Raw genomic sequence first — 19,992 nt, forward strand, 5'->3', positions numbered from 1 at the left:
ATTCTCAAGAAATTCAACTTTCTGGAAAGATATTAGCCTGAACCTCTTGGCATGCAGAAGCGCCAGCGTAGCTCACTCGCTTAGCTGGCTGGCTTGTATTGATAGTTTCACAATTAAAGCAATTAAGATTAATAACTAAACAACTTATCATAACAAGGGGATTAAGTAGCCAAACATTTTAAATTAGATGTTTAACTTACCGCTCCGCTGTTGTTGCTGGAAGCCATGTTGAACTGACTGAAATTCACATGCATATAGCGCGGTTTGAATGGCTTAATGTGATTGGCTTATAAGTAAATCATCTCCTATAAGTAAATCATAACACTTTAAAGCCTTGTACTAAATTTAAACGTTGTCACTGCGACAGCAATAATAACTTTTTCTTTTTATTGTTCTGTGGAGCATAAAAACGAACCAGGGGAAAGCAGGGGGTAGGAGACAGTGTGAACTGTTGGTGCCGGGCTGGGCGTCAGGTCACTCTGTATTGATCATAAGGCTGCCAGGACTTCATTACCTGCTCCAGAGTCTTGTACCTCAGAGGAGCTACCACTTTCCTCGACTAAGCAGACATTAAGTGATATGCAGTCTGCCTTACCCTCCTCAACTCTCCTTCAAATGCACACACATATGCAGTACACACTCCTTCCTGCGTTTAGGCCTTCATTAATCTGTGTGCAAAAGTGCTATGTACAGCGGAATTCCCCTTCCATGTTTTTAACTCAAAGGAAGTTTAGAGTTTGCCCTTCTGCTTGGAGGTTATTGGGAGGTTATTTTTAGAATTGATTTCACTGATTAAAGGCATATTTGTGTTTTGGAGTACAGAATCTGCAGACTAAACACACTGGAAGTCAGATCAGATGTAGCTTGGCTGCACTTTTGCACTACAAAGCACAATCTAAAGCTTGAAAGGTGGCAACTGTAAAGGGAATGAACAGCCTTTCGTCTGAAATCAACACAGCAAGAATGTAAAATGGCTAACCCTAGCATTGACAAACCTCCACATTTACTCTAACAAACAGTTTTCCCTTTCTTCAGATGAAACCAGTCCATCCAATGTGTGGGACTGTAAGAACCGAGGAGTGAATGGCACCCAGAAGGGTCAGATTGTTTGGAGGTTGGAGCCGGGGCCCTATTTTATGGAGCGTAAGTTTCCACACATCTTTACACATCACTGAGTTTCTTGAATATATTGCAAAATATTTACCAAACCAAAGTGTGAATGTTTTATGGGTATAAATTGCAAAAGGGATTTTAAGTGCAATGTTTAACTTCAAAGTACACTGATCAGCCAACAACAGGTGAAGAGAAAAAGATTTATCATCTTGTTGTATTGGCACCTGTCAGTGGGATATATTAGGCAGAAAGTAAGCATTCTGTTCACGAAGACTATGGAAGCAGGGAAAAAGGCAAGAGTATGGATTTGATTGGCTTTTTCATGGGGTAAATTGTTATGGCAAGATGATTCATCGTGTCTTGTGAGATGTACTTTAAGAGGGCAAGCCAGTGGGGCCAGTGTGATGCTTTTGGCAATGTTCAACTGGGAAACCTTTGGTCCTGCCATTCATGTGGATATTACTTTGACATTTGCTACCAACCTGCACATTGCTGTTAATCACCCCCTTCATGGATATGATATTCCCTGATGGCAGTTGATTATTTCAGCAGTATAGGGCACCCTGCCACACCATAATGGTTTTAGGAACTCAACAATGAGATCAAGATGTATACTTTTTCTCCAAATTCTGCAGATCACAGTCCAATCAAGCTTCTGTAGGATATGCTGGACTATAAAGTCTGATCCATGGAGGCCCCTCCTTGTATCTTATAGGACTTGCTACAGATGGCTTGGTGCCAGATACCACAGCATATTTTTCAGAGGTTTGACTGATGGGCGTTTGTTATGCATCGGTGTTCTGTGTGTAAGCGCAGAGGCAGAAAGGGGACCTGAAGTTGATGCTCTGGTGATACGTCTAGGAGCCAGCAGCAGAGGCGGTCACAGAGCCAAATTGGCATGTGTGTATAAGGGAAAGCCGGTACGGCGGGACACACCATTCTTACCAACAGTGCTGCTGACTTTTCGTGTGGACACACACTGATGCGGCGATAAGATCCCGCTGTTTGAACTTTGTGAATTGCCAAAGGAATAGCAATGATTTACAATGGACATCTTTTTGCACCAACAAGATGCAACCACTGTGTGAAAAGGGCTGTTGTCCGGCTAGTGGTGAAGCACTGTTGGGATCATCTGATTTTGTGTATCATAGGTGTACCGAAACCAATAAAGCATATTATTTATCTTTGTAATTAATCAAATATCAATTCATTATTATATATTCAACATTACATAACTCACCTGTACTTCCTCTACAGCTGAAACCAAGATCTGTTTCAAGTACTACCATGGAGTGAGCGGAGCACTGAGAGCCACGACCCCCTGCATCACTGTTAAGAATCCAGCAGTCCTGGTGTGTTTGATTATGTGTGTGTTTGTGTGTGTGAGAGAGAGTGCTGAATCACTCTGAGATTTAAAAATGCCCTCTTGGGTTTAAGCTCAGCTTTAACATTGTGGCTAAAATAAGCACTGCTAGGTGAAGATGACATCAAAGCATTATATTTAGTTGTGATAATTACATTTGTTGATACCCTAGATATGACAGTCACCAAAATGATGGTGTTCAAATAGCACCCACCACTGGATGGGTGCTATTTGAACACACCAACAAATCCAAGATATTCTTTGAAAACTGTCCAGTCGTTAAGGACACATGAACTGCACAGAATTGAGCCATGTTGTTCAGGTAGATATATAACTCATCGTCACAATCAATTCTTGGACACTTGAGCAATGCATCCTCGCTACAAGGCCACAACTATTAGTACATTTAATTAACTAAATCTCTCAAGTTCTCTCATCTATTGCCATTTATATGTATAAGGGTTAAACACACGTTAGTACTATGTTATGTGTTCAGTGTGGTGCTGGGAGTGTGACGTTCTCTCTTTTTTTCATAGGTGGAGGGGCTGGCAGAGCAGGTGGGTGTTGAGCATCCTCGGAAACTGATCAGCTTTACTTTGACAGGTGAGCTTAGATTTCTCTTTTTAAAGTTTGGGCAGTAGAGAAGGGAGAACCAGTAACTTTGAGTCAATTTATCCAATTCTACAAACACACAGACCAGATGTTTGGATTTAAGCTGAGTTATCTTTGTCCTTGCCTTTCAGTACCATCAGGAAACCTTACAGTAAACTGAAAAAAAATGTTTCCAAGAAACACAGTTGCTTTGGAACTGAAAGAGTTGTTTTCCTGCCAAAGATACATGAAGAATGTTATCAGTTTTCTACTGAAGTCGGTCAATGTCAGGACTGTTCTCATGAGATTACAATTGAATATCAAGTTTGTTCAGCCACTTTCCCCTGTCAGCCATTATGTTTCTGCAAGTCATTAGTCGGGTAAACTGGAAATGGCTAGAGACCCTGCTTAGATGTTTGGCTCTTGTCATTGGCATTGTTTTTTTTGCAGATCTTCGTGCCTCCGGCCTGAAAAAGGGCATGTTTTTTAATCCTGATCCATATCTGAAAATGTCCATCCACCCTGGTAAGAGGAGTGTCTTCCCCATCTTCAGCCATCACGGACAGGAACGACGATCGGCCATCATCGCTAACACCACCAACCCTGTCTGGCACGGAGAGGTGATATCCTTATTTTTCCTGCAAAGTCTTTATCAGTCGATGGAGGTCTTCGCAACTTGGAGAGTTTGCTAACATGTTTGCCTTTCAACAGAAATACACATTTGTGGCACTGATGACAGATATCCTCTACATTGAGGTGAAGGACAAGTTTGCAAAAAGCCGACCGATCATAAAACGCTTCCTTGGCCAGCTGACTATCCCTGTGCAACGCCTCATTGAAAAAATACCAGGGTATGTATCAGATTTACAGAGACACGCAGACATGACCTCACTCACAGTTTTGTGAAACAGTCACAATATCACAAAATGTATAAGACAGTCCTTTGAAGCCTAATGTCATTTGGACGGATAACTCTTTGTAATATTCTTATTGTTTGATACACACCTGGCCGTGATGATATATTATGATTAGAGCTGGGCAATGCGTTATTATCGCGTTAACGCATTGATTATTTGATACCGATAAATATTTTCATATATTTTGGGTTTTTTTGTTTTTTTTTAAATTCTTTTTTTTTTTTTGAAAATTTAAAAAAACTAAATTTTTGGAGGGCTTTTGTGCCTTTAATGGATAGGAAAGTTTAGAGAGACAGGAAAAGAAAGTAATCGGCGGATCCACCAAACATGGAGAAGGGTACGGAATTTTTACTCGGCCATTTTCATTTTGTGGGTCGACAGAACCAAAGTCATCTGTAAACACTGCCAAGTTGAATTGAAGTCTTATCACCGTAGTAGTTCCAGTCTAAAATATCACTTAAAGCTGCCGTCGGCAGGTTTTCTAAATTCCGAGTCTAAAGTCGGAAAATTCGAACTGATACAACTTTCAGGTCCCTCCCCCAACCTCTACCAAGCTGCAAACCCCCCAAACCCCTCCCCCTCTGTGGACGAGGTTGTGCACGTGAGTTGACACCAGTGTGCGCGCACACAAGCTGGGGGCAGACTCACGCTCAGCATGGTTGGTGACTGTTCTGCTCAGATAATAGATAAATGATAAACTAAACGTGATTGGTTAAAAACAGCCGTGAGAGCTCGATTTTTTGCAGGCACGATTACAGGCTTCAGAGGGAGCTACAGAATTTGGGATTTTTCCTAAACAGCCTATTTAATATTCTACTTCCAGAATCCCATGACAGTTCAAGCTAATTTGAAAAAAAGTTGCCGACGGCAGCTTTAAAGGCAAAACACACAACTGATACCAGCAAGTGATTCAAGGAAACAGACAGTGGAGCGAGGCTTCTACATAAAAACTACATAAAAATGCTGATGTTAAAAGTGTGTTTGCACAACAAATGTTATGGCACTTTCATTCATATGGCAGCACATTTGAAATAAAACTAAATGCTAAAAGCTATACACTACTTTTGAATGAATTTTTGGATTTTGCGTACAAATGCGATTAATCGTGATTAATCAGGGAAATCATGTGATTAATTAGATTAAAAGTTTTAATCGTTGCCCAGCCCTAATTATGATATATTTAATTTTTTCTTTGTTTTTTCATGCAGGGTCCAGCCCGTGAGTTTCCCCCTGTGTCGGCGCCTGCCTACCGAACATGTGAGCGGGCAGCTGCAGTTCAAAGTTGAGCTCACCTCAACTGGGCCAGATGGTAACTCTGACTTTGACCACAACTTAACAGTGCATTTGAGATAGAATCATTTGTTAAAATGTAACATTCCCTGCCTTCTTTAGGTGCCTCTCCTGATTCTATCATTGGCATTTCAAACTTGAATGGAGCTCCAGGAACTCCATCTGATGATGAGGACTTGCCCCATCATCTTCCAGGTGTGGTCTCGGCTGGCCCCTCTCCTACTGGCTCCCAGGGGTCTCAAGGCATGTGGGAAGGTGGAGCCACAGCCTGCCTGGACAAAGACCTTTCTCTTGTTGGAGCAGAGGGCAGACTAGTGGAACCTGCAATTCTTTCAGGCCATGAAATGTTCCAGAGGTCACTCAGTGAGGGTCTGGATGCTATTGAGGCCCCTAAAGGCCCTGGTGAGAGACCTATGGGTGCTGCATCACCTAAATTATGCTCTAGTTTTCCCACACACACAAGACTAAGTGCCATGTTGCACATCGATTCAGATGAGGACGAGGAGAGGTCTGGAATTAATGACATTGTTCCGGTGCCGTTGTCACCACTGCTGATGAATGGAGAACCTTCAGATGCTGCTGGGGGCCCTGATGAAGATGACCCATTTCCTGATATTCAGCAGGAACCTAAGCAACTGGAGCAGTCAGTGCAGGAAGAGGAGTCGGCGGGTGTGGGCACTCTGACAGAGGATGTGCCTCCTGAGGTAGAGCCGGCCCTGGATGTAGAGGCAGATCTGGACTTGGACGATATTTTGGAGTCAGATGTTTTTCTTGAGGTTGAGGAGGTTCCATACACAGAAGCCAGAACCCATCTTACTTTTCCAGAGGGCGGAGAGGTAACCGAGCAAGGATTGGAACCTGGTGAGGACCCTTCATCAGATATTGACACCTGCTCTATGGCAACAGCACCACAGACTGTCTTCTCATCATCAGAGAGCTCTCCAATCACACTGACCACTGCTGTGGTAAGTTCATAAGCTGGGATTTATCCCAAATTTTACCTGTTTTTTTTATAGTTTTACCTTTATTTTTTTTTTTAAGTAAGAAAAAAGTTGCCAAATTCTCTAGAGATGCTTTAAAGATCAGTTTTTATGTTTGTCCTCCTGCACTTCTCTCTGGCTGGCTGAGCCTGAGCAAAACACACATTCAGAATCGACTGACAAAATGGGGAGTTCACACACAATCTGCCAACGGATTACTCTCCTGTGATTCTGTGTTGAAATGTGCCGAAATGTGGACATGTTCATTTGTGCTTTTGAATGCCTTTTCTGTGAAACAGATGGTAAGCGATGATTTATTTCTCTGACTCAAAGCCTTTGCACACCAAGTCCATCATTTTCAAATCAATCATCCAACAAAAATGATGAAGCACCACAGGCTGCTGTTGTACAGGGTGATCTATACACTGCGGATGGATTAAGCTGTATTCTTTACATTGTTTGATATGAAGTGCTTGGTGCGGGGAGACAAAGTGATTGTCAGATACAATTTTGGAATAATGACATTTATATGTAAGGTGAATGTGGTTATGTGGTTAAGCAACTTTCAAAGCTTCAAAAAGCTTTTGACTGGTGTGAAAATTGCAGAAAATTTAAACTGTCACAAAGCATTTAACGACTGTTGAAAACCTCAGAGTATGTGACTGACATAATGTTACATCACACTTAGAATGTATGACAATGTCAGACAACAAATACAAAGCTGGGGTACAAAAGCTGTCACCGCTTTTTGCATTCACTTTCTCAAAATAAAACACCACTACTGCTCATTATCTTTCATTCGTCGGGGTGGGGAGGAACCGGGTTTAAATGCCCAGTTTGCACACAATGGCTGAGACAGTATCGTACTATGACTTTACATGCACAGTGACGACAAGCAAGAAACCAAGAAAAACAGACATTTGAGAAATGTAGCACCTAACTTTAAACAGGCACTGTAGATTGCACTGTAATGTTGTAAATTCTTTAAAGATTTTATTGTTAAAATGGCCCAGACAGGAGACTCATTTAGCTTAATCTGGGCCACCTGGTGCACTTTGGCTCGGTTATTGCACTCGCAAGTGTGATGTGGACCAGATGTGAGCCAAAAGTCAGTTGTTGTGCCTGACTTGAGTTAGTTTTTGGCTATATCTCATGTATCTTTGACTGAGTTTAGGAAGCCACACTCATCCTGACTTGACATCATCATATAAAGCCTATTGTTGGCCACAGGAAACTGAGAATGTGGACTGCGTATGGAACAAACATTCTTTTGTTATTTTGGTGTGCCATTCGTGTCTCGACAGTGTGCAGATTGTACCGAGCAGCAGCATCTCCTGAACTTCAGCAGTTTTATGTGTTTCTTGTCGTTCTGGGGAAAACTGTTTTAACTAGTCAACGAATCATCAACATTCTGCTTTGCCTCTTGGGTGGTAAATGTCTTTTGCAGTCATTTACTCGGACGTCGTTTTGTCTTGTAGTGATTTGCAAGGAACAGTGAACCGGTCGGCCCCGGTGCTATTTCCACTTCTCATTGATTTTTTTTTTTTTTTTTTTTTCTTTCTTTTCTGCCAGAAATGTTCTATGATCATTTCTTTTAAGCTGTCACACCCATACTCCGCTGCATATTTACATAAAGTCAAACTTTCTAATGTTGTCTTGGTGATGGAGCAAAAATGGTTTGATGTTGTGAGCTACTATTTAATAATTGACAGATGTTTTGCATCTGTAGGAGTGGATGACTTGTATATGCATACATGCTTTATGATGTAAATTGCTCCTGACATTTTGCTATCATCTACATAAACCTGAGCTAACACTGACACTGACAGTGGGATCCCAGATCAGTGTCTTTGTGGAGTAATTCTTTTTTTCTATTTGTTTGTTATGTTTAGCAGGAAGCAGAGGAAGGAGCAGAGACCGCTATAGACCCTGGGGGAAATGTAGAGTCAGGCACCAGACCAACCAGTCAAACTGTAGATGATGAAGGTGGTGGGCAAGCTGCAGCCACAGACGCTGAGGGAGAGGGGCCGCCTGCCAGTGATCGAGAGGAGGTCGAGGAGATCGGCGTGAGGAGGCTGAGCCTGCAGGCCGCAGGGGGTGTGGCTGAAGGACAGGAAGGAAAGGAGACAAAGATACACGAGGAGGTGGCATCTGTGGATTCAGAGCAAGTGGCCACGGAAACAGAAAGCGAGGAAGGTATCCAGCTTTCAGCAAATCTTGAGGATAGAGGAAGAATTTATACTTTTGATGAATGCATCTGTAAAAATGTGTTCTTTTTTTTATGTTATTTGGATATATATTAGATGCTTGTTCAATTAATTTAGTTAATTAGTTTGACTTCAACACAGTACTTATCATTTTCATCTCATTTGAAAAGAAAAACGATTTTCTGCCGTCTTGATTTTTGTGTGATGTCTGTGCTCAGGAACCCACGTCAACGGCCATCCTGTCCGTTCACTTCCCTCTGTGCGTCATGACATTCATCGATACCAGCGTGTGGACGAGCCTCTTCCTCCCAGTGAGTGTGTGTGTCTGCATGCACCCTATTGTTTTTCTGTTGTGCTGTGTGTGTATGTGTGTGTGTGTGTAGCAGAGTGTCTTTTTTTGCGTGTCTGTTGTACGACCATTGTTATTGTTGTCGATCGTGAGAGTCCTTAACAATAGAGTCCCAGATGCGGAAAACAGCACCCACAGACTGACCTCCTCATGGAATCAGTGACTCCTTATTAAGTAATGAAACAGATTAAAAATGGATGGTAAAGGTTGTCATGCCAAATTTGGTTACTTTTCAGACCCTTCAGGGAATTCTTTTTCTCAAAATGGCAACTTGAAGATAAATTTAGCACCTTGTTAGACAAACATGCCAAAGATTGTCTCATGTGATCAGGTCTTTTCCCCACAACAGAAACAAATGCATCTGCATTTCCTGTATCTGCTCTGCTCCATCAAAGGCAGCAGTGCCTATGAGCTGCTTGCACATGCGCACTATTCCTAGTCCTTGTGGCGCATTACAAGGCTGTGCAATTTCGAAAAACATTTGAGACATTTTGTCTGACTTCTAACTTTTTCTCAGGGAGATCAGCACACCTCTGAATGTAGCCTTAATCATTGCACAGTTTAATTTGGTCCGTGATTTTGTCAGATAATGGTGCAATTATAAAACTGAGATTTTATTAGAGCAGAGAAACATTTTTTTAAATGCTTTAAAGGATTTTGGACTTTGTTTTTCAACAATAATCCCAAAGAGGGGCAGAGTTTCACCAGGCCAGGTGTATTTATCCATTTCTTTACTTTATTTGTCAAGTCATTGTGTATTTTATAGCGTTCTCACTATTGAATTTAATAAACCTAACAGGGGGGCAGCATCCACCACCATCCCTCCATTCAACAACAACTTATTAAATATATATGAACTATTTGTTGAAAGATGTTACCAAAGACATGAACCTTAAAGTACAAATTTTGTGGAGGCATAGGAAACACCTTATGGTTTGGGTAAAGGGACAAGAGAATGGAGAAATGTGCCAGAATTGCTAAGATTGGGTCTTAATTTTAGTCACTATTTACGGTTTAAAAGCTATCAACTTTGAAGTCATTTTCATTTTAACAGTGAATTCTCTCGACACCACCGTACCGTCCGAAAAGGAGAAGAAGATGGTAGACCTTACACTGGTTGGCACTTAGCCCAGTTAATCAGCTGTGAACACACCAGGTCGATGGCCAACTTATCCAAGTGGGTCTCTCTGGGCCTTTCTCGGTAGTCAGCTGGTTGAAGATCAATTTCCTTGGACATTCAACGTGCCTGGGAAGTTGCGATAGGTCTCATTTCTCCAGTGGGGCTTCTTGTTGCCATGGAGACTATTGATATTGGTTTGATATTGAGACTTCACCATTAAAAATGTTGGTTTGTTTGTTTGGTCAACCAACCAACTCCGGTGATGTCAACTTCAATTCACAACAATTATTAACAAAAAGTTGACAAGCTTACACTGGCTTTCTTTGCAGGGAAAAATATTACTCTGTGTAATATTATGCAGCAGCGAAGGTTAAAACGTGCGACGAAAAACAAATGACATGGAGACGAGATTGGAAAAAAAAAAAAGAACAAAAAAAACACATGTCTTTCTATTATTTCATTCTTCTTTCTTTTCTCTCTCTTACTCTGATTTCTTCTTTTTCTAAGTTTGATTCGCAGAGGCGGGGCATGACGCAGGCTTAGGCTCAACTTTCAGCCAATAATATGCCTGAAAACATAATGGGGTTTGCCTGGTCAAAGTATAAAGTAGAAGTTTTAATTCCTGTGTTAAAAGTTTGATAAAATAAAGACTCAATTTCGCCATTCTTTTGTTAAGATATAAAAATAAAGGCAGGAAATAAACGTATAAAATAAAAAGACATGTAACTCTGAACTAAAATAACATGAATTTCGGGTGTGGATCTTGAAATCTCAAATTCAGATGGATATCTGTAAAGTTACGAGATATAAATAAAGAACCAAACTGTGTTTAACAATTGAGCACAAAAAGAAACATGGAGCATCAATTAACAGTTGAGTTACTTCATATAAATGTCTGGTTACTTAATTAATTTAGGTTTAACTACTCTACTTCTATTCTAGTCTATTCTATTCTACTCAGTGCTACAGACCACAAGGTGGTAATGTGGCTCCATAGAAAAGTTTTTTCCTAAATAGGGATTTCTTCCTTATACCAAGTACAATCGTGAAAAAGGTATCGTAGTACAGCTTGGGTTATCACTGAAAACCTTAAAGAATCTGTACAAAAGTATAAAACATATTTAACACGGTTTTACAAATCCAACTGAAAGTGTATCTTAAGAAAATAGTTAGTAGAGGTGTGAGAAGTCTGTTTCTTTTCTTGCTAGAGAAAAGGCGGATACGTGTCAAGGCATTCTTTTGATTGACATGTCCAGGTAGGGGGAGGAACATTTGGTCTGTCTGAGGCTCCTCACACAGAGGAAGGTTTTTTGGTTATTCACTGATAGCTTTTGATTAGGGCTGGGCAACAATTAAGATTTTGAATCTAATTAATCACATGATTTCCCTGATTAATCACAATTAATCCCATTTGTATGCAAAATTCAAAAATGAATTCAAAAGTAGTGTATAGCTTTGAGGATTTAGTTTTATTTTAAATGTGCTGCTATATGAATGAAAGTGCCATAACATTTGTTGTGCAAACGCACTTTTAACATCAGCATTTTTATGTAGTTTTTATGTAGAAGCCTCGCTCCACTGTCTGTTTCCTTGAATGACTTGCTGCTATCAGTTGTGTGTTTTGCCTTTAAGTGATATTTTAGACTGGAACTACTACGGTGAGAAGACAATTCAACTTGGCAGTGTTTACAGATGACTTTGGTTCTGTCGACTCCGCCTTCTGGAAGAACTTTAAAATGAAAATGGCCGAGTAAAAGTTCCATACCCTTCTCCATGTTTGGTGGATCCGCCAATTACACCGCCAATTAATAAAAAAAAAATTAGTTTTCTAAAAAATTTTAAAAATGTATTTCTTTTCCAGTTCCGCAGCAGACAGCAACAGACTTTTACAATAAGAAAATAGATAATAAAACCTGCACTAATGCGCAATAAAATATCTATCGGCGTTAGATAATTAATGAGTTAATGCGATAATAACGAGTTAACTCGCCCAGCCCTACTTTCGATAGCTGTTATTTTAATGTACTCCAGATAAGTTATGGCACAGGATTAGTGGGAAAGAGTCCCTCAAATCATCTCCAAAGAACAAAAGTTGTTGTAAATAGAGGGTAGAGTCTGTCTCTTCCTACTGTGGAAATCCCCCATCTGTGTCTTTGAATCATCATTACCACACAGGGATGTTGATGGGGCCTCCCAAAGATTAGGTTCCACATTAAATCCACACTTGAGTTTGCTTCAATTTGCATACGACAAAATTGTCTTCATACAAAATGATCATTAAAATTCAATTAAATCCTGGAAGCTTTGGAAGTGATTAACCCGGACAGTCCCTCAGAGCACTCATGCGTATACTCATGATTGATATTTATTTAGATAAGCAAATCACACTGTTTCTTTGGAATCTATCCATGTACTGCAGAGATACGAGTAGGCACGAAGGTTAAATATACACACAGAGTAATGAGTGAATACATACATTTTAGAAGGAATGCATCTGATGTCATCAGACAGGGGAAAAACATGTAGCTGTACTCTGTAATCCCCCACTTAGTGGCAAAAAGGCAGCCATCTCAATGCTCGTAGACTTGGCTTCGTTTGCTTGGCTTCAAAACACCTCTAAATTGGGGAATAGCTGTTGTGCATTTGACAATGGTTGAGGTTTTTATTTTAGAAACTTAGAAAACTTGAAGAGTGAAGAGCCAATTGGATTGTTGTAATTCATCGAGACAACTGGAATCCAGGCTTTGAAATGTGGATTTGTCGTGAAGACTTAGTGTGTTGTATGTTAGATCTTTAGTGCAAGTCATTATTGTAGGCTTCAATATTTTGAAAGAGCTAAATATGATATTTTGAATCCCTCAGTAATAATCTGTGTGAATGGGGTGTTTTTGTATTTTATGGAAATGTGTGTAGCAGCGCTGCTTTTGGTCTGCTTTGGGAATGAAGGTTAGATGTCTGGTTGGCATGATAACTTTAGTTTAATATTAACAGGAGAGTTCTGAAAATTAGATTTGTTCATAAAGTCACTGAATATTAAAAGTCTGCTCCAAATATTTCAGATTCAGTTTATTTTTGTCATTTTCAGGGGCGGATAAACATTACTCCTAAACTGCACCAGGTTTATGTAAAACATTGTCTTAATAAAGTTTATAAATATAGGGGTAAACAGGAAAAGTCTGATTACAAACCATGATAAAGTGGCAAAAAGTGTGACGCCAAAATATTGTAACCTTTTCATGAGTCACGACTAACATGTCACATAACATTGCATTGCGTAGTGGATTTGACATTATATTATTATTATTACTATTTCATCTATGCTTACAGTTTTCATCACAAAGGTTTCAATTAAATTAAAACTATTCGTAAGAACCTGTCTGTAGACAACTAGAATGCTGATTAAAGTATTTTCCTGACAAATCCTGCCTTTGAAGTATGACAAGACATCTAAACTTTCAGTCTTTGCCTCATGAATTTTGCTGGCAAGACCAACAACCTTTAATCCCAAATGATTCACTTGTTCTTATATATTGGTTGAATGGGTGTAATGCGATATTAGTGCCAAACTGTAAATAAATGTAGTATATATTTTTTTATATAGAAACCATTTGTGCTAACGAGTACATTTTAGCATGCTAACATGCTCAAGAAAGATGTTTCTAAATTTAACAGTACAGAGTAACCAAATGCAGTTTTTTATATAGCAACCATTTGTGATAATGATACCAGCATTTATAGTTTATACGCAGTTAATTTTACATTACACTTAGCTGACGCTTTTTATCCAAAGCGACTTACAGCTATTTAGATACAGGAGCAATGTGGGGTTAGGTGCCTTGCTCAAGGGCACTTCAGCCGTGGATAGAGGTGTAGGGAGAGGTAATGGCGGGATTTGAACTTGCAACCCTCTGATCTTAAGTCCACCTCCCTAACCACTAGGCCACGGCTGTGCACTTTTCTGAAAAAAAACTGAAACGATATCCACACTTGAGGTCACTTTCCACATGGCAGGTTTTGTATTATGAATGATGGACAATCATTTAAACTTTGTGGAAATGGCTCTGTTTTCATTATTTCAGAACTGTTTTAAATAAATCTAAATATTTTAGAACTTATCACTCTGTTACTTCTATTACTTCAGTTTCTACTGCATTTTTAAAATTCACGTGCATTTTGATCACCTCCGTTGTTATCGTTTTATGTTTCACCTTCACCCACTGCAACGTGTGAATCCTCTGGAGCCGATTGCAACAAAAGAGTGAACATAAGCTATTTACAAATCTATTCAATTCAGTTAGGAATTTCTTAAACAGAAGAAAATAAAAACAATCTCTGAAATCTCTTACATTTTTTTGCAACAGGAATGAAATTCTTATATTGTGTTACTTACAATTTTGGCTATTTTCAACATTTATTTTTAGTTATGTCCCCCTTGAGGCATTAAACTCCTACTTTGTATCCATTATTAATTGCCTGTCAGACTGGGAGGCGAGGATCGACAGCCATGGAAGGATCTTCTTTGTGGACCACGTGAACAGGACGACCACATGGCAGCGTCCCACTGGACCACCCGCCCCGCAGGGCCTGACCCGCTCCAACTCCATTCAGCAGATGGAGCAGCTTAACCGCAGGTGGGCTTTGAGAAGGAAAATGACTCTGATGATGGTAATGATCATCGGGATATCTTATCCATGAGCAGTGAGAAACACTATATGGACGTATTCAGTAGCCCACAGAACTCATGGTCACCATTACCAGAAGTTGCTTTAAATAGACAAGGATGCAAAACCAAATTTGGCACCTAAAAGAAAAAAACCTCTATATTACGTTTTTATGTGTTCTCTTTCAAGTGAAAGTAGCCTATGGTTGGCTCTTTGTGTCTTTTCATCTTTCAGTTGTTTAACTTCTGTATTTTTGAATGAACAAAGGTAAAAGCTTTAAGAAGAGAAGAGCTTCTCCCTCATTCTGTCTTCACTGAAAATGCCCCATTTGAATCTATTATTTTATCAATTTTATTATTTTTGGTATAGGAAGTAGTAGTTGACAAACCAGCGAAAACCTATCATTTCAGTTTTTGTCTATTTACTCTTTATCACAGATATCAAAGCATCAGGAGGACAATAACCAACAGTGATCGACCAGAGGAAAGCTCAACTGACCTGCTTCCTGAACCAGAGGGTGAAATGATGCCCCACTCCATTTCTGGTGAGTTTCAGTAGACAAACATAGAAACAGCAAGGAGAGAAAAAAAAAAAAACATTTCCATGACATAAGCTGCTTTGAGTGTCTTTCTTGCCTCTCACTTCGACTCTATCTTGAATCTGTTGCAGAGTACCGTCGAGAAAGCGCAGTCGCTCATTCCAGCGGTCGCTCGCGCCTCTCCCTGCTACTCCAATCCCCCAGCGCCAAGTTCCTGTGCAGCCCTGACTTTTTCACCGTGCTGCATTCTAACCCTGTCAGTCTGACGTATTTATATACACGACATATCTAAAGAGTCAGAGCTGCTGGCAGAACAAAACCCACTTTTATTATCGACCACATATTATTGACATTATCATCCATTTTGACTCTTAAAATGACCCTAAAGCTGTGTGTCTGATCTGCGTTCTGACTCTGCTCTCTTTACCCAGAGTGCCTACCGCATGTTTACGAGCAACACCTGCCTGAAGCACATGATCAGTAAGGTGCGCAGAGATGCTCATTACTTTGAGCGCTACCAGCACAACCGCGACCTCGTCACCTTTCTCAACATGTTTGCCAACAAGCAGCTGGAGCTACCCCGGGGCTGGGAGATGAAGCACGACCATACCGGGAAGGTGGGTTTCTGTGCAATTGGAAGTCTGCCTTGACAAGGGATAGCGCTTACCCTGATCTATCCAGTAATTATAATCTCTGGTCAGTTGTCCAGTAGTTTAATGTATTTCTTTTTCTAAATACTGCTTTTATCAGATCTGTATTTTAATATCTGATCTGTATTTGGATCTCAAACCTCAGCCCTTTTTTGTGGATCACAACTGTCGCTCAACAACTTTCATTGACCCCCGGCTGCCCCTCCAGAGCTCTCGCTCCACTGGGCTGCTTGCCCATCGCCAGCATCTGAGCCGCCAGCGCAGCCACAGTGCTGGAGAGGTGAGAGACAAGCCGCTGTTGCCGTCACACCTGGATTCAGCGTAAAGGCTCACACAGATACACGATGTTAGACACCAGTTTGGAGGGGAAAATACTTACTCAGTTTATGAATTGTAGGTACAGCCAAGGTGCCTCTATAGCTTGTTTGACAGTGTCGCGTAAGCCTTAAAGGGATAGTTTGCCTCTTTTGACATGAAGCTGTATGACATCCAATATTAGCAATATCATTTATGAACATTGACTTACCCCCTGCTGCGTCCTGTGAGCCGAGTTCCAGCCGAGTTTTGGCGTTGAAGTAAGTAGTCCGGCTAGTTGGCTGGGGCTTAAAAAATAAAGCGTCTTGCTTCTCAAAACAATATGTGTTCAAAAGAGTAATATTTGCATCACAAAATCGTCCATACAAAAAAAGTCAGACCTCACATCGCTTGGAGCTATTTCTCTCTACCTTCATATCACTACAGGCTGTGTAAACTGTGCAGATCTAAGAGCAGACCGAGCACTCCCCTGCTTCCGAGCAGTAAACACCGTAACAGGTGCGGCTATCGCTAGGTGGCTGAACGCATTGATATGAAGGGAGGCAAAAATAGCGCCAAGCGAAGTGAGGTCTGACTTTTTTTGTATGGACGATTTTGTGATGCAAATGTATTACTCTTTTGAACGCATATTGTTTTGAGAAGCAAGACGCTTTATCTTTGGGACCCTAGAACACTAGCCGTACTACCTTCGTCAGCGTCAAAACTCGGCTGGAACTCGGCTCACAGGACGCAGCGGGGGGTAAGTCAATGTTCATAAATGATATTGCTGATATGGGATGTCATACAGCTTCATGTCAAAAGAACTTTCCCTTTAAAGCCACATTGCAGCTCGCCTGGGTTTGAGTCTGATCCAAGACCATTTGCTTCGTCTCACTCACACTTAACTGTCATTATTGAATAAAAGCTAAAAGCCCCATCTAAAAAAGAAGGGCCAGAGGTCCTGTAGTTAGCACAACATCAAATAAATGAGATCAGACCTGAAAATGTCAAAAAGGGTTTTCACAACCTCACACTGTAAAAATGCTTAGTCGTTTTTAAAATCAGACTTTCTTGATGAAGCACGGTTGTGTGTAAAACAAGGAGGCTTGCTAGTGTATTGTACTTCAAATTAATCGTAAAGGTAAGTCAGACTGTCATTATAGCGCGTAACATCTAGAAATTAAATCCAAAAGAGAAATCTAAAGTCTTCATTGATGTTCTTCTTTGATATCATCTCCCATAGCATTTAAAAGAACAATAGTCATGTGAAAAAGAAAGTAGTTCTTTCAATTCTACATAGCATGACATAACAAAAGATAATTGGGTCCTTACACCATCAGCATAAACACCTACTATCTGTCAAACACAGGGTGGATAGGTGATGATTTGGGTTTGTTTTGCAGCCAAAAGACCTGAACATCTGAACTCCTCAGTATACCAATCTATTCTAGAGCCAAATGTGAGACCCTCTGTCAGACAGCTAAATCCTGGCTGAAACTAGGTAATGCAACAGGAAAAGTATCCCGAACACAGCAGCAAGTCTACAACAGAATGACTGAAAAAGAAAAAAAATTGAATTGTTGCAATGACCTAGTCAAAGACAACAATCCAATTGAGATGCTGTGGTGGGACAGCTGTGCATCAATGAATACCTGCAAACCTCAACTAATTAAAGTAATGTTGTAAAAAAGAGAATGGTACCATCATACAGAAAAGGATTAATCCGAGGTATTGCTATTAAAGGTGGTTTCTACAAGCTATTGAATCATGGGGTGCATTTAGTTTTCACGCACTGCTTCTGGAGTTGATTTGTTTTTTTGCTCGATAAATAAGTACACAGTGTAAGGCATCAAATGTTGTTGCTCATTTGAGGTTATAATTACCTCATTTTAAGCCTTGATCAGGAGCAGATGGCTTGTTATTATGTCCTGATATCTAAGACCTTCTAAGTGAAAGAGAGTATACTCTGTTTTTCACATGACTATAAGAGCTATAAGAGCCCAGAGGCAAAGTTGATGTCAGCGTTGGCGATGAACTGTAGTGCTTACTTTTCTCACAGGTTGTGGATGACACTCGCCAAAGCAACCCACCTATCATCCCTCGCCCCTCAAGCACCTTTAGTGGCTCCAGTCGAAGTCAGTACGATGTGGTACCTGTGGGTAAGTTCTTCATTATCGCTCATAAGCACATAGAAGGCACAGAGAGCACTTTTTCCGATTTCCTCTTTTCCTTCCAGCCTACAATGACAAGATCGTTGCTTTTCTACGGCAACCCAACATCTTTGAGATCCTTCAGGAAAGGCAGCCTGAGCTTGCCAGGAACCACTCGCTCAAGTACGCCTCTCTGCCTTGTTGTCATTGTTTTTTCTTTGTCACCCTTTTTAACCTCCCTCTCTCTTCTATTCAAGCCTTGCTCACCTCCATAGCCCCTACTGTAATCATCATCAGTCAACCTGAACACATGCTTAACCTTTAATCCTAATGGATTGTGTCTATTTAGCCTGTGACGGGGGTGTGTGTGTGCGTGTGTGGATGCGTGTATGTGTGTTTGCAGGGAAAAGGTGCAGTTCATTCGCAGTGAGGGAGTCAGTGGACTGGCTCGTCTCTCGAGTGATGCTGACCTCGTCATGCTGCTGAGGTGAGTCCTGCTGATGTGTGGCTGAGTCTGGCCACGGGATCAGCAGCTCAAAATTATAACCATTATGTAATACAGTAATATCAGATTGGTGCCTTATGTTCAATTTATTTAACCCTCCTGTTGTCTTGCGGGTCAAAAGTGAGCCACTACCATGTTTAGCTGTAGAAAAAATACCTCAAACTACCTTTTTCCAACTTGAGATTTTATGACTTTTCCTAAAGGGACCCCATCATTAGAAAAAGTCATACTTTATTTTTGTTTATGTTTCCATGTGGGCTGTACACCACTAGGGTACAAAGATTCTTATGGGTAATTTTTGACCCGTGAATTATAAAAAACATTTAAACACCAGAAAATAGTTCTCTGTTTTTTTCCCTTTCAATATAATTCATTCAGAAGTAATTACTTCACATTTGTATAATAGCAATAATAAACCTTTATTGTGTAAAAGAAAACTGAGAAAACAAGAAAACTGTTGGTCCAACTGACAGTTGGTTTGTGGTTAAAAAAAAATAAAAAAAAGTGTAATCCTGAAAACTGGTGATTGTCTTTTTGTATTGTGTAACAAAAAATACATGATAAAAAAAAATGTATTGAATTGAGTTGAATAGATAAATAACAGGTGGTTTCATCATACAAAATAGATTTTGGATTTAAAATTCAATTAAGTTGCTTTATTTTGGGGCTTTGGTAGGGCGGGTCATTTTTGACCCGTAGGACAAGGGGAGTAAACAGAATGTTAAGACCGCACAAGGGTTAATATGCACATATAGTAATTGAAGCTATAAGTTGTATAAATAGTCGTGGTAACCTGCTGAGTCACTCTCATGGCTGCTTTTTCTGCTGGTATATTTGTGTGTCACATTAAGCTTCACATGTGTGTTTGTGAATGTCTGACGTAAAGTCTAATTCCCATTTTATCAACTGTGCTGATGTTGAACTGGTCTCAGGTGCTGTATTATCTGACTGAGGGTTCCTCTTTCTCTCCTGCATTCAGCTTATTTGAGGAGGAGGTGATGTCGTATGTACCACCGCTACTCCACCCAAGTCATTGCATCTCTTCTCCTCAGAGCTCGCCTGGTAAATCTCTGTCTCGCTCTCTGTCTGTGTCATCCCACTTGGAGCCTCACTGCTGGCACACTCGTAAACACCTTTTTTATTAGATTTCTTACCTTTTATTGCAAAAACAAGATTTAATAATAAAGGTTTTGGTTTCTGTGTCTCATACCCAATAAATACTTCATGACATAGATTGTCAGGATAACACAAAGTATGAATACAC

General features: G+C 40.3%; 1 protein-coding gene across 6 annotated transcripts in view; it reads left to right on the plus strand.

Moving 5' to 3' along the window:
- The window catches only part of hecw2a (HECT, C2 and WW domain containing E3 ubiquitin protein ligase 2a), a 47,998-nt gene that overhangs the window by 13,123 nt on the left and 14,883 nt on the right, over positions 1-19,992 (plus strand). For 4 of the 6 annotated variants that reach the window (XR_012772533.1, XM_075479143.1, XM_075479144.1 and 1 more), the window contains exons 3-20: positions 1,036-1,143; positions 2,371-2,465; positions 3,013-3,079; positions 3,518-3,687; positions 3,779-3,918; positions 5,193-5,293; positions 5,377-6,239; positions 8,147-8,450; positions 8,680-8,772; positions 14,411-14,561; positions 15,029-15,135; positions 15,261-15,385; positions 15,561-15,746; positions 15,925-16,059; positions 18,133-18,232; positions 18,310-18,406; positions 18,627-18,710; positions 19,708-19,790. Coding sequence is in view for 5 of the 6 variants with exons in the window: in XM_075479143.1 (XP_075335258.1) it covers positions 1,036-1,143; positions 2,371-2,465; positions 3,013-3,079; positions 3,518-3,687; positions 3,779-3,918; positions 5,193-5,293; positions 5,377-6,239; positions 8,147-8,450; positions 8,680-8,772; positions 14,411-14,561; positions 15,029-15,135; positions 15,261-15,385; positions 15,561-15,746; positions 15,925-16,059; positions 18,133-18,232; positions 18,310-18,406; positions 18,627-18,710; positions 19,708-19,790 (3,009 nt within the window). In the remaining variant the exon portion in view is untranslated. The remainder of the gene's footprint in view (positions 1-1,035; positions 1,144-2,370; positions 2,466-3,012; positions 3,080-3,517; positions 3,688-3,778; positions 3,919-5,192; positions 5,294-5,376; positions 6,240-8,146; positions 8,451-8,679; positions 8,773-14,410; positions 14,562-15,028; positions 15,136-15,260; positions 15,386-15,560; positions 15,747-15,924; positions 16,060-18,132; positions 18,233-18,309; positions 18,407-18,626; positions 18,711-19,707; positions 19,791-19,992) is intronic. The other 2 variants (XM_075479145.1, XM_075479146.1) reach the window with 2 other exon arrangements.

Source organism: Odontesthes bonariensis, chromosome 12 (genome assembly GCF_027942865.1).
Source record: "Odontesthes bonariensis isolate fOdoBon6 chromosome 12, fOdoBon6.hap1, whole genome shotgun sequence".
In the NCBI taxonomy this organism is placed as follows: domain Eukaryota; kingdom Metazoa; phylum Chordata; class Actinopteri; order Atheriniformes; family Atherinopsidae; genus Odontesthes; species Odontesthes bonariensis.